Source organism: Marmota monax, unplaced genomic scaffold (assembly GCF_021218885.2).
Source record: "Marmota monax isolate L192 unplaced genomic scaffold, Marmota_monax_Labrador192_F-V1.1 WCK01_AAM20220418_F8-fsc00077, whole genome shotgun sequence".
NCBI classification, from domain to species: domain Eukaryota; kingdom Metazoa; phylum Chordata; class Mammalia; order Rodentia; family Sciuridae; genus Marmota; species Marmota monax.
Genome location: NW_026694610.1, coordinates 134,706 through 148,427, shown reverse-complemented (window position 1 = coordinate 148,427; position 13,722 = coordinate 134,706). Strand labels below are relative to the sequence as shown.

The 13,722-nt window shown below is 35.6% G+C and overlaps 1 protein-coding gene across 4 annotated transcripts in view; it reads right to left on the bottom strand.

Moving 5' to 3' along the window:
* The window catches only part of Fyb1 (FYN binding protein 1), a 164,719-nt gene that overhangs the window by 26,644 nt on the left and 124,353 nt on the right, over positions 1–13,722 (bottom strand). For all 4 annotated transcript variants that reach the window (XM_046422238.1, XM_046422241.2, XM_046422239.2 and 1 more), the window contains exons 4-9: positions 10,157–10,203; positions 7,950–7,969; positions 7,483–7,517; positions 6,489–6,609; positions 3,634–3,793; positions 2,976–3,120 (exon numbers count right to left, since the gene is read on the bottom strand). In XM_046422238.1, the coding sequence (XP_046278194.1) occupies positions 2,976–3,120; positions 3,634–3,793; positions 6,489–6,609; positions 7,483–7,517; positions 7,950–7,969; positions 10,157–10,203 (528 nt within the window). The remainder of the gene's footprint in view (positions 1–2,975; positions 3,121–3,633; positions 3,794–6,488; positions 6,610–7,482; positions 7,518–7,949; positions 7,970–10,156; positions 10,204–13,722) is intronic.

Genomic DNA, 13,722 nt, shown 5'->3' with positions numbered 1-13,722 from the left:
GAGTTTGAAGTACACAGCCATCTTCTCACCCTAAGGAAATCAGGAAGCAGCAGGTAGAGAGTACAGGGAGATGGCAGACCTGGGAGGAGGGCGAAGGACCTCATAATGATGGTGACTTCTCTCCTTATTCTTGCTCCAGCAAGCTGCCGGCTACACTCAGCATCTTCCCTTTTTCTGCTAAGGACAAAGCCTGTTCTGTTATAAGAACTCTGCTAGCAGCAGCTGTAGTTTCAAAAATAACCCATGTATAGAAAGAGTTTCTTCTTCAATTTTCTTATTAAATATGCATGGGGAGGGGTAACTGTTAGTAAACATTGTGGTGTTATAATTAAGAGATCAAACATTAAAACTGTACACCAACCTATCCTTTTATTAAATAGAACACATTTCTGCTCCATGTTTACTAACTAGAACATGTTGTTTAGAATGAAGATATGTATGAACTGGATAAAAAAGTAGGAATAGTTTTGGGATATGTTCTTCTATTATGGTTAAATAATGCTTTTAGGAACATTATTCCTTTTCTACTGATTTATTTGTTTTCTTGAGTTTGCATACAAGTGAAAATATATACTTATTGCAAATGGGGTTCTTTAAAGCCCCCTAAAGAAATGCATTTTTAAAAAAGCAAATAAGATAAAAATACTGTATATGAATTGACAAATATTTGACATACTTATGTCCAGAAAATTCTGTAAATTGAAGAATGTTAACCACTGGGAACTTCATCTGATGCCCAAACAAGGTCAATGTGCTTCTTATTATGAAGGCCAGTGTATCATCCGCAGACTGTAGCGCATGCTTTGCATATGTATTTTGTGTAATTTATGGTTATAAAATGGTGAGAAGGCATAGGAGCTATAATTTAGAAAGACAAAACTACCTCAAAGCAACATCATGAGAATGAATGATTACATAAAGTAAAAAATCATAAGAAGGAAATTTAATTCTTCATATGCTTTATAAGTATATTACTAATTTGGTGCTTTTACCATTTATTGATACTTTAAAAAATTTCTCCTTTTCAATTTGAGTCATGAAACATGCATACACAGTTTTACTCAGGTAAAAATTGTGTTTTTTTGAGACATTAATTGAGATTTATTGATTTCATAAGGTGGGCATAGAAAAATGAGGATTCTTATTTAGGCTGGAAATTTTCCTACTACTTTCCCTTCAACTTGAGGGCATTCTGTCTTTTAAAGGAAACAGAAGATATTGGAGGAAAAAAGAAATGAAAGAAAAAAAGAAATAAAAAAGTACAGAAGAAAGGACAAAGAAAGATCAGAGCCAGGACAGAGGGAAGAGGAAGGATGTAGAGAGAAGGAGATTGAAGACTGAGGAAGGAAAGAAGGGAAGAAAGGGTTCCTGGTTTAAATTTGGATAGTTTTCCTTCTCCAAAGGCCCATGTGTCAAAGATTTGGTCCCTAGAATGTGGGTACCGGGCATGCTATGGACTTGTAAGAATTGAGGCCTGATGGAGGTTTCATAGTCCTGTGGACAGGCCCCCGAGGGGAATTATGCACCTCAGTTCTTTCTCCTTCACCCCCTACTTCCTGCTTTGTAATGTGAGCAGTTTTCTCTGACATATACTCCCTGTCATTACTATCTGGCATCTTTACCAGAGGCCCAAAGCAATGGGACTGCTTGATTTGGGACTGGAACATCCAGAACTGTGATTAAATAAAACTTTCCCCTTCATAAGTTAATTGCCCCAGATATTTAATTATAGCAATGCAAAGCTGATTAACACGGAAGAATGAGGGAAAAGAGAGCCGATCTCTTCTCCTCCTTCTTCCAGAAACAGTGTCTTGTTCTAAGAAGGCATTCCTATTATTATTGGAGGGGAGATCACCCTAACTGAGTGGAGGATATGGCCAATAGAAAATTGTACCCTTAGAGGCCAGGCACAGTGGCACACGCCTATAATCCCAGCAGCTCAGGAGGCTGAGGCAAGAGGATCTTGAGTTCAAGGCCAGCCTCAGCAGTTTATCAAGGCTCTAAGCAACTCAGTGAGACCCTGTCTTTAAATAAAATACAAAAAAGGGTCAATGATATGGCTCAGTGGTTAAAAACCCCTGGGTTCAGTCATCTGTGTATATAAAAAAAAATTATCCTTAGTTGATGTCCAGGGATCATAGGGAACTGAAATTTGACATTTAAAGAGTAAATTGTTGGGCAAGGCAAGCTGGATCACACCTGTAATCCCAGTGGCTTGGGAGGCTGAGGCAGGAGATTGCAAGTTCAAAGCCAGTTTTAGCATCTTATTGAGACCCTCAGCAACCCAGTGAGATCCTGTTTCTAAATAATATATATATATGGGTTGGGGATTTGGCTCAGTATTTAGGCACCCCTGGGTTCAATCCCTAGTATCAACAAATAAACACACAAATAAACAAACAAAAAACTGTTGTCATAAAAACCATTTTTCCTGGGGCTGGGGTTGTGGCTCAGCGGTACAGTGCTCGCCTAGCACTGGGTTCGAGCCTCAGCACCACATAAAAATAAATAAATAAAATAAAGGTATTGTGTGCAACTACAACTAAAAAATTAAAAAAAACATTTTTACTGTTATATTTTCAAATAATAATGTATTTAGTCTTAGATTTCAGAGATAAAAAAGGGCTAAACTTTTTTTTTCTTTATGTTTTACCAAATCCTATTTGCTTTAGGAACATAACTAAGATAAGACACTAACAAATACTGCAAAACAATGTTTTGCAATGACAACACATTTGACATGCTCTGGCAAGTGGCCCACTGTATTTTAAGTAGCATTTGATACATAAAACCAAAAAGTAGAACAGAAGACTATTTAGTTTCCAGTGAACTTACATGGACATTGGGTTGGTACAAGTGGTGATTTAGTGATAGAGAACATTAGGAAATACAGAAGGTAAGATTCTAGGGTTTTGAAACATAATCTCCAACAAGGAGACAATCTGGTCTGTCTTACAGTGTGTGCTGGCACATACCTGGTGCTAGTATCCTGCTCTGCAACGTCATCATATACTTCTTGGTCCTCTTCAACAGGCTTTGATGATAGAGCACTGAGAGAGGATTTCTTCCGTCTCAAGGAATCATAGTCAATTTCTACAGCAGTTGTTTTAATATAGCCATCTACCAAAAAGGAAAAGACTTAGGTTTAGGCAACTACCACTTACATATTTTAAAATTGTGAATAAAATATCTGTTGCACATTTGTTCTTTAAAATTTCCCTTTATTTACCTGCTTTCAATTCTGAATTATACACTTCCCAGGTGGACACATTTTACTGTATTCTGTCAAAGGTTTATCCTGTTGTCTTTTGGGGTAAGTCTAGGGTGTATTTTAAAGATTCAAAAATGAGTCACATGAAACATTTCCCCCAATTGTCACATGAATGAAGAAACTAATGACCTCTGACCTCCCTAGAATAATATACAACTTTACATTGGTTCCCACTAAGAATATAAATGATGTGAAAATGGGTCCATTCTTGCCATTTTAGATTTTCCCGCCTTTGTCAACCCAGTAACTCCTAAACTTGATGGTAATAGTTCTGGAAGAATATGAGCATTTAATATTGACTGACAGAAAAATAAAAACAAAAACAAAAAACCCTTCAAAGCCACAGGGAAATGTACACTCACATGACCCCCTTGCTGTTCGGCCCAACCATTTTCCTTCAGGGTTGTCTGTGATACGGATTATTTCAATCTCTTCTCCTTGCTTGAAACTCAGTTCATTCTTTCCTCCTTTGACATCACAGCAAGCTTTTGCTAGATGAATGACTTGAATAGGGCCCGTTAGCTACAATGAGAGAGAAACAAACAAACAAACAAACAAAAAACAGGTTTCCTTGCTATCAGAAAAACTTAAAGAATGCAGTTTGGAAAGATAGATAAGCCCACAACTTGCTAACCTGCCTCTATCAACACTTTAATAGAAATGAAGGGTAAATGTCATTCCTGGTGAATGTTCTGATAGGGGCATTAGGGAAAACTCACAGAGGAGGCGCCTCACAGGACCAGCAAAGAACAGGTGAACCAGTGTTTGGGGGCCAGGAGAGAGTGGCAGGGATCCGTAGTCCATAGGAACTGCAGGAGGCTTGCAAAGGCAACTCCTCATAATGGAATATCATTTAAATACAACTCAACGCTGAGAGCTTTGTGTTTTTTATGGGATATGCTGGTGGTTTTTTGGTGAAGTGTTTTTCCTCTTTGCATTGTGTAATTATTGTTTCTCTTTTTCTTTTCCTCCCTCCCTCTACTTATCCCTTCCATCCTTCTCTCTCTTTCTTTATTCATAATCCAAAAAATTGATTTGGTTCAATAGATCCAAGAAATTGACTGGACTGAGGGCCTTGGGCATGCTAAGCCAGTGCTCTACCATGGAGCTACATCTCCAGCCCTGGGAATAATCTAATTTAGATCATGAATTCTAAACTCCTAATTTCCTAATCTTAAATACGTTTCTTGGATCTTTTGATATGTAAATATGCATTGTGAATTTTGAAGATGCTATACCTTATTTTATTGAATTTACAATGCCATGGTATTAATTATACACCACTAAGAAATTATAAAACCTTAAATTATAGAATGCCATGATATTAGACAGGCTCAGTTCTCAGACTTATCTAACTTTTTTTTTTAAAACTAAGCATCTATTAATATCTTATAGAAGAAATATATCTCCTAAAGTCAGTCTTGACAAACTTTTTGAATTCATAGCAGCATGGCACTCTATTGTTCTTACTCAGAAATATTCTTTGAATGAATAAGTGAATAATGTAAAATTTATTTTTCCAAAAGAAGCAAAAGACCTCACATAATTCCTTGAAAACAATGAGTAATATGTTCATAAAAAGTGTAACATACAGCTGGGTTTGGCGGTACATGCCTATAATCCTAACTACCTGGGAAGCTGAGGCAGGAGGATTGCAAGTTCAAGGCCAGCCTCAGCATCTTATCTAGACTCTCTCTCAAAATAAAATTAAAATAACATTCTGAGGATAGAGCTCAGAGGTAGAATGCTTGCCTTGGTTAAATCCCCAGTACTGCAAAAATGAAAAAAATTATATAATTTCTTTCTCTCAAGAAGTAAATTTTCTTTACTTGAAAAATATAAACACTGGTAGCCATGCATTCCGAGTAAAACATTTTTATATTCAAACTGCATTCAGACTTACTTACTGTAAGTCAGCTTTTTAAAAATTTAATAAGAGCATATAATAGATTCAGTGACTTTTGTGACTTTTTAGTTAATTCTATAACAAACTTTCTGTAAAAGTACTATTTATTCTTGCTTCACAGAATAAAAATTAAAAGAAAAAATATCTGAGTCTTAGAGAAGTAGTAAGCCCAAGGTCTCATAGCTCATATGTACAGGTGGTTTTTGAATCCACATCTGTTGACTCTAAGTTGTGTTTTCTGCATCATGCAGTTGAATCTATAATTTAATGAATAAATCTACTAGGGAATTCTATGCAAATCAAGTTGTTTTAATTCCAATCATATATTAAATGCTTCAAGGAGTAAATATTTAAAGCAAACCTGATATGAATTTATGAAAAATAATTTTTTTAATTCAGATAATTGCCCTAAATATACTTGAGATGCCAGACCCAGATCAGATGGGCTATGTTAACAAAGATGGTATAGTCAAGAAAGGGCATCCTGTGAGAGTAGTGTTTTGTGATGGTTGTAATAGACGTCACATAAATATCAGAGATCAAAGAAGACAGAGATCAGAAATTGAGATAAACCAACAGGGATGAGAAACAGCAGGTATCAGATGTCTGCATGTACACTGGCTTAAAATAAAGGCAAAAATCTCAGTCAGAGCTGGGTGTGGTGGTGTGCACCTGTAATTCCAGGTACTCAGGAGGCTGCGGCAGGTGAATTGTAAGTTTGAGGTCAGCATGGCAATTTAGAGAGAAAATAAAATAAAATTTTAAAAGAGCTGTGGGTATAACTTAATGGCAGAACACCCCTGGACTCAATCTCCTGTACTCAGGGAAAAAAGAAGTAAGTCAGGTCCAGATACCAGCAACTAGAACAGCTGAAAAAAATGTCATTCTGAGATAGTTTGCTTCAACCAGGAGGCATTTATGTCCTTTGCACTATTTCGTACGATGCCACCACAGCACCTATGTGTGTGATCCTATACTTTTGGCATAAATAGGCTAATAGGAAATGTATAATGGGGAAAGCCAAGTTGAGTTAGTAATGAAATATTCATTTACTTAATCAACGTAAGATCTCCTAAGGACCCACTGATTACAAACCCCCAAATTGGATTTTATTGTATTTCATCATATTACATTATTTAGTGCATGGGTAAGATAATGTATGAGACAAAAAAAGTACTGTCATGAAGATACTTTTTCAAAACAGTGATAAAGTAATTCTCCCACCATGTTAATTATCAAGAATGATGTCCCAGCCATGTGAAATTAACAAAAGGATGTTACTCTTTCACCCATCAGCAATCAAGTTCTTACTTTAAATTTCTTCTTTAATTCTTGTTCTTTCTTTTCTTTCTCTTTCTGTTCCTTTCTCTCTAGTTCTAATCTCTTCTTTTCCTCCTTTTCCCGTTTCTTGTCTCTTTCTCTGGATGTTTCTCTGTGAACACAAATTTTAGGTTGTTTTCCCATCAGCAGGTGTCAATGGGTCAGGGCTCACTACCTAGAGAAGTTTCTACACAAAAGAGAAAATGCTCTCTGAAGTGTAGATGAAGGTCAAAATCCTAGATGTGCAAAATTGTTTTTAAAATCTGTAGGAGGCATAGAGCTGGGACTATCTTCTAGGGGCTCTGCTTCCCATTACAACTTGCGGCAGCAAGTGGAAGAAACTGATTAGAAAGACCCTGTCTTTGCTGCATGTTGGAGGAACAAAATTATTAATCTTCCTCTGTCTTTCATGAGCATGCATTCACAGGTGCACATGTACCCCTCAATTCAGAAACTTCGGACAAAATTGGTTGAATAAGAACTAGGTAAAGAAAATTAAGATATCTGGGCTCAACATATGATTAAAAATATATTCATGTTTACTTTTACCCTGGAAATCCATTTTGGAGCCATTTTTAACATCTTTCCAGCAAGATGAAACTTTGGCATGTGGGTACTGTGCTAACTGCTTCTCACAGGCCACCAGTGCCCAGATGAAGAAGGCATAATCCATATATTAATTCATTTGCTCAAGGGCACACAGAAATCAAGAAATACAGATCCCTATGTCTGATTCCCTGCCTGTGGTCTTTCTAGTAGTCTGCAGGTCTATAGCCTTTTACACAATCACTTGTTAATAGAGTCCTCTATAGAATCCTTAGAGAAATAAGGAAATTTAAGTTCTTTATATGGAAATTATCATTACATGCCAATCATTTGGACAAAATGAACTCGTCCTCCTGGTGTTGGTATATACCCACACTCCCTCTTACAAAACATATTCATCTTAGAAGAAAACTATTATGGTAGAAAATATAGTTCATACATGTCTTCATATGTTTCTCCTTCACTTTCTTGTTCCTGTCAAGAAAAACATAGATAATGATTAATTTCAATTCTTCAAAAAGGTAACATGAACATATTTCATTGATCAAATATTTTGTTAAACAAGTATTTGTAAATTTATACAATTTAAACATAAGTAAGTTTGGCTTAATTTTTTTTTTTAATCTTGAGAGAGAGATTAGGAAATCAAGCACAAAAGGATTTCATTTTTTATCTTGCTGTATCATTGAGATGTGTAGACAGACATGTTTATGTTCAGCGCCACAACACTACCATGAGTCCAGGTACTGATTGATTTTTTGGTGTCTCAAGCATTTTGAATGAAAATTATGAATAGAAAAAAAATCACTGCTCATAAAAATTTTCATTTTGTTTATAAGCAAATAACAATATTAAATATTCTAATGATAACAGTACAATATAAACAGAAAATTAATAAAATCTGACCTCATCTAGAGTTCCAGTACCTAAAGGATTTGAAAAAAAAAACAAATTTAATACATTATTATTACGAGGCACTTTAATATGCGATTTTTGAATATAATCTGATAATACTTGAAACAGTTCATAATCTTACAGAACTCATGCATTAACAGAGATATAAAGCACAAAATAGAATATGTCTTAGATCCTTACTATGGCTTTTTTCATAACTGTAATTGAATTATAAAATAATTTTATTTGCTTTCAAAAAATTATAACATCATTTATTCCTTATAAGAAGGCAGACTCATTTGGTTCTATGGGCTCACGTAGAACAAAGCATTATTTTTAAAAAATCACAAATAGTTCACACTTTTGACACATTTGTTCCCTAGGGTTTTTCTTTAGTGTATCAAACACATCAAGTTAATTAGATTTTTAAAATATTTTGCTCCTTGAGAGTTTTGTGTAATATCCACAATTCCCAATACCAAGACATAATGTAACATTAAGAGCAATAAGTTGGTAATACTAAGAGCATTTTAGTACAAATAGTGAAGTGTTGGTATAAGATCAGACAAATAAACCAATGAAACAGACCAGAGAGTTCAGTAACAGATACAAATTTACATAGACACAGCCATATACACATTTAGAGTTGACAGAGTATAATGGTGACACTTTAAATTAATGAGAAAAGGTTGGATTGTTTCAAGTATGGTAATTAGAAAACCAGCTCTAGATATGAAGCAGCAAATCTGGATTCCTACTGAATTCTCAAAGGGTGGGGGCAGTGAAGATGTTAAAGACCTAAATACAACTGATGAAGTTCACAGAAAACTGAAGAATCTTTAAACAAAACTTAAAAACCACATAATGTAAAGCAAAAATAAATGAATTTGATTATATCAAAATTTATGTCCCAGGAAGGACAGCATGGACTAAGAGACAGCAAACAGAACTGGGAAAAAATATTCCCAGTGTTTGAAATTGACATGAAATCAATATCTACAACATAAAGGAACTTCTGAAGGTGAACTGAAAAAGATAAAACTCCAGAAAAAATGGTCAAAGGATAAAAACTGGCAACTTCTCAAAGAGGGAACCACAAAGACAAGTAAAAGAAGCACTCAAGCTCAAGAGTAAGAAAGAAAATTATAAAGAAAATTAATATGAATGAAAATATCGAAATTTAGATGAGATGTAATTTTGTATATATAAGACCGAGAAAACATTGGAAAGCTTCACAAAAATGCCACATGCAGCACCACGATCAAGTGGGGTCATCTCAGGGATGCAAGGTTGGTTCAACATATGGAAATCAATAAACGTAATTCATCACATCAATTGACTCAAAGATAAGAACCATACGATCATCGCAATAGTTGCAGAAAAAGCATTTGACAAAATACAGCTCTGCTTCATGTTCAAAACACTAGAAAAACTAGGGATAACAAGAACATATCTCAACATCGTAAAAGCTATCTATGCTAAGCTCCAGGCCAACATCATGCTAAATGGAGAAAAACTGAAAGCATTCCCTGTAAAAACTCAAATGAGCCAGGGATGCCTTCTTTCACCACTTCTACTTAACATAGTTCTTGAAACACTGGCCAGAGCAATTAGACAGATGAAAGAAATCAAAGGGATATGAATAGGAAAAGAAGAACTCAAGTTAGCACTATTTGCCAATGATATGATTCTATACCTAGAAGAGGCAAAAAGTTCCACCAGAAAACTTCTAGAACTAGTAAATGAATTCAGCAAAGTAGCAGGATATAAAATCAACACCCATAAATCAGAGGCACTTCTGTATATCAGTGACAAATCCTCTGAAAGTGGAAAGAGGAAAACTACCCCATTTACAATAGCCGCAAAAATAAATAAATAAAAATAAATAAATAAATAAAAAAAATACTTGGGAATCAACAAAAGAGGTGAAAGATCTCTACAACGAAAACTACAGGACACCAAAGAAAGAAATTAAAGAAGACCTCAGAAGATGGGAAACTCTCCCTTGTACAAACACATGTATCAAGTATACTAGGATATTTGTCTATGGCAGGCAAGGGGCGGAAAGGGAGTGAATAATGGGATATAAGGAAATAAATAAGTAGATCAAGAGAGGGATCTTGCCTGGAATAATAGTGGTAATAACTCATCAATGACACTATGTGAATGATTAATTCAAATTTCTGTACTGAGGTAACAGATATTTTTCTGCCCCTTACCATCAGAGTACATGACACCGTCTTGATTTTCTTCATTTACAGGGTTTCTGAAAAAAAAAAAAAGAAGAAGAAACCATGAAAATGGAACAAGTAGATGCTCACCTTACAATGGAGAAGAGAACAAGAATTATTGTCTGAATTATTCTCTCCTCTTTTATACTTGCCCTGATTGAAAACTTCAGACGCACTAGAAGAGACTTTAGCCTATTCTATACGTAGCAGTTGTGGCAAGAAAATGGGGAATTGAGAAGCTCAAGTATAGCACTGTCCACTCATAATGGACACAGAGTTAATCATTGCTTCAGGGGAGTGATCACGTTGTCCATTAAATATGCAGTATACCAACTGATTAGTTTTGGGATTCTCAAGGCTTTGGATTGGTTCTTTGGCATATATGCCTAAAAGGATTAATTGGTTTCAATCCCCAACTCTTTCCTCTTTAGATGGAAGCCACTTGGCTTTACTTCCATGGTTGTGGTTTAGACTCCAACGTGCTTCCTCTGCTTGACTCCAGCTGCTCTTAATATCCTTATCAATACCTGGACCCCCCAAATTCCTAATGTTTTATGGAGCCACCTCCCCATCTCATTTTCTACTCCTTTTCTCATATTGATGAGCACAGCTGAAAAAAATCACCCGTCTTATTGACTCTGCACATTACACATAATTGGCATCCAGTCTCAACTCTAGTCTCAGTGCTATTCTATAAACTCATTACTTTTTTTCCTAGTTAACCTTCTCTTGCACCATCCTTCTCAATACTTGTTAAAAACCTTCACTACTGTCGTCAAATCTGCTATTCCTACCCTCTCCCCTATAATCAGATGACCTTATTTCCTACTTCACTGACAAAATATCAATAATTAGATATGAATTCTCTTAAGAAAGTAAACTTATTCCCTCAACCCACAAACTCATCTGCAGTTATACCTGCCCTTACCTTCTCCCTACAAAGTCCTTCTCTTCGGCTCTGTTCTGAATCCTATCTGATTCTCAGTTACTATCCCCTTTATTCCATGTGCTGTAATGATATTTATATTCTTTTCCTTCCTTTGCTCCCCATCTCTAAATATCTGAGTCATTATCTTCTACCTTATTCCATATTACTCTCTTCCATTAAAAAAAGAGCTATCACATCTCTGCTTTTCTGAATCCTCTACATTACCACAAGATAATCCTATTTTTCCAAGTCAAGCTACAAAATGTTGACTCTGCTTCCTTTCTTCCTGATCATCTCTTCATTGACCACAATCTGTCTTCTATAATAATTGCAGAAAAAGCATTTGACAAAATATTCATGTTCAAAACACTAGAAAAACTAGGGATAACAAGAACATATCTCAACATCGTAAAAGCTATCTATGCTAAACTCCAGGCCAACATCATTCTAAATGGAGAAAAATTGAAAGCATTCCCTGTAAAAACTCTTCTTCACACTAAAACAACTTTAAAAAAATCTTACTTACCAAATCCAGTGTACACTGCTTAGCCAGACTCTTACGTTGTTGTTTTGTAATCCTTGACAGGACTGGCCATTTTGCTCACCTCAAATGTCCTTTGTTTGTTTCTGTAAGAACTATCTCCTGGCTCACTTGTCTCTCTGGCCACTATCCCACAATTTCCTTTGTAGATTTGTTTTCTTTTAACTTCCTCTCTAAGTGATGATATTCTTTTGCCTTTGTGTTCTGGCTTTTTGTTCTCCCTGCCACCTGCCCCGCCCCCAACCACTCTACAATTGTCTTCTGAATGGTTTCACATACTACCACAGCTTCACGTCTTATCTTAATGTTGGTAATTTCCATGTTGGAATCCCTAGTCCACACCTCTTTTAGAGTTTCAGCCCATTTTATATTAACTCAGAAACAGGTTTCCCTTTTCCATGCCAACCTACACCTGTTCTTGCTGTAGTTTTATGTCTTCATGAATGAACCACAATTCCAAGCAAGCTTTAGGCCATCCTGTATCTCTCACTTTTCTTTAGCCTCACATTAATCATCAAATTCTGTCAGTTCTCTGAATTTAATAGCTCCTATAATTCCCTTTCTTCTTCTATCTCTTGCTTCTCTCCTGCTAGATGTTGAGAACAGGATTACATTCTGGTTATGGCCTCTTGCAGCAGGCACCTGGCGAGTCTTGTAGCCATCAGAATTGTTCCTCCTCTTCCCCACACTGACATTTTCTTCTCTAATTTTTGCTAAAGTGATCATTCTAACACAAACAAAAACATGGTTGTATCACTTTCAGGCTCAATACTCACATGGCTTTAAGAATTAGGAAAGAGTGTTACTTGGACCCAATGCTGTTTGCAAAACTAATCCCATTTGAAGAGTGTGTGCTGGAAACACCTTATCACTGACCATAAAAAGGATTTGTATTTGTGGCTTCACAAGAATTTTTCTTTTAATTTAAACATTTTTCATGGGTTTTATTTTTTCTTTTTTGGAACTTTGGGGATATAAAGGCAGAGTGTGAAATCGGCATAAGAGAAATGAGCACCTGGTGATTACATGGCTTGGTATCTGTCTGTCCTGCTTCCCAAGGGGATATATTTCAACACTTCTATGGAGCTCTCTTATTCTCAATATCTCCACTTCTGTACTTTATTCAATGTTTCTTTTTATAGTTTTTGTTTGATTATTGTTTGTGATAAAACATACCTAACATAGAAATCACCATTGTATCCATTTTAAAGTGTATAATTCAGTGACATTCAGTACCTTCTCCACATTGTATAACCATTTCACTCTGTAGCCTAAATTGTGTTTCATCACCCCAAGTGGAAATCCTATGCTCATTATTCAGTCACTTCCTGCCCCTTTCCCCAGCATCTGGCAACCATGAAACCTACTTTCTGTCTCTGTGGATTTGCCTATTTTGGACATTTTCTAAAAATGAAATCATATAATATGGGACCTCTTATGATGGACTTCTTTTTCCAAATTAGCACATATTTTTACTGACATAACATCTGCATATATTTTGGGGGTATGTTAGGATAATTTTATACTTGTATGTAGTGTGTGAATGATTGAATCAAGAGTAATTAGCTTTTTCATCTTCTCAAACATTAGTCATTTCTATGTGCTGGGAAACATTTAACTCTTTTAGATATTTGGAAATAGGACATAGATTGCTGTAGATCATAGTTACTGTATTATGCTGTAGGCCACCAGAACTAATTCCTCCTCGAACTAACTCCTGTCCACTTTGGGTGTGGCTCAGGAAGAGTCCCTAAGGCTGTATGTGTCTGAGTTTCTACTTGAGGTGGTGGCGTTTATCAATTAATAATTAAACTTATATTTGCTTATATTTGTTTTTAGATACGTGTGAAGGCCAAATTCATCAGTTTTTGACAAGATACCTTTTTCATTCTGTGAGTCTTTTTAGTTCTTGGAGGATTCAGAATTAAATACAGAAATGACTGAGTAGGCTTATCTCACAATAAAAAAAATGTTGTGGAGTAAGTTTTATAATCATTAAGACAATATATATCATCAATATTTTGAACATTTGTCATATTTAAGAGTTGTTATATTAGACAATGTTCAGTTTAAGAATTGTGGTTT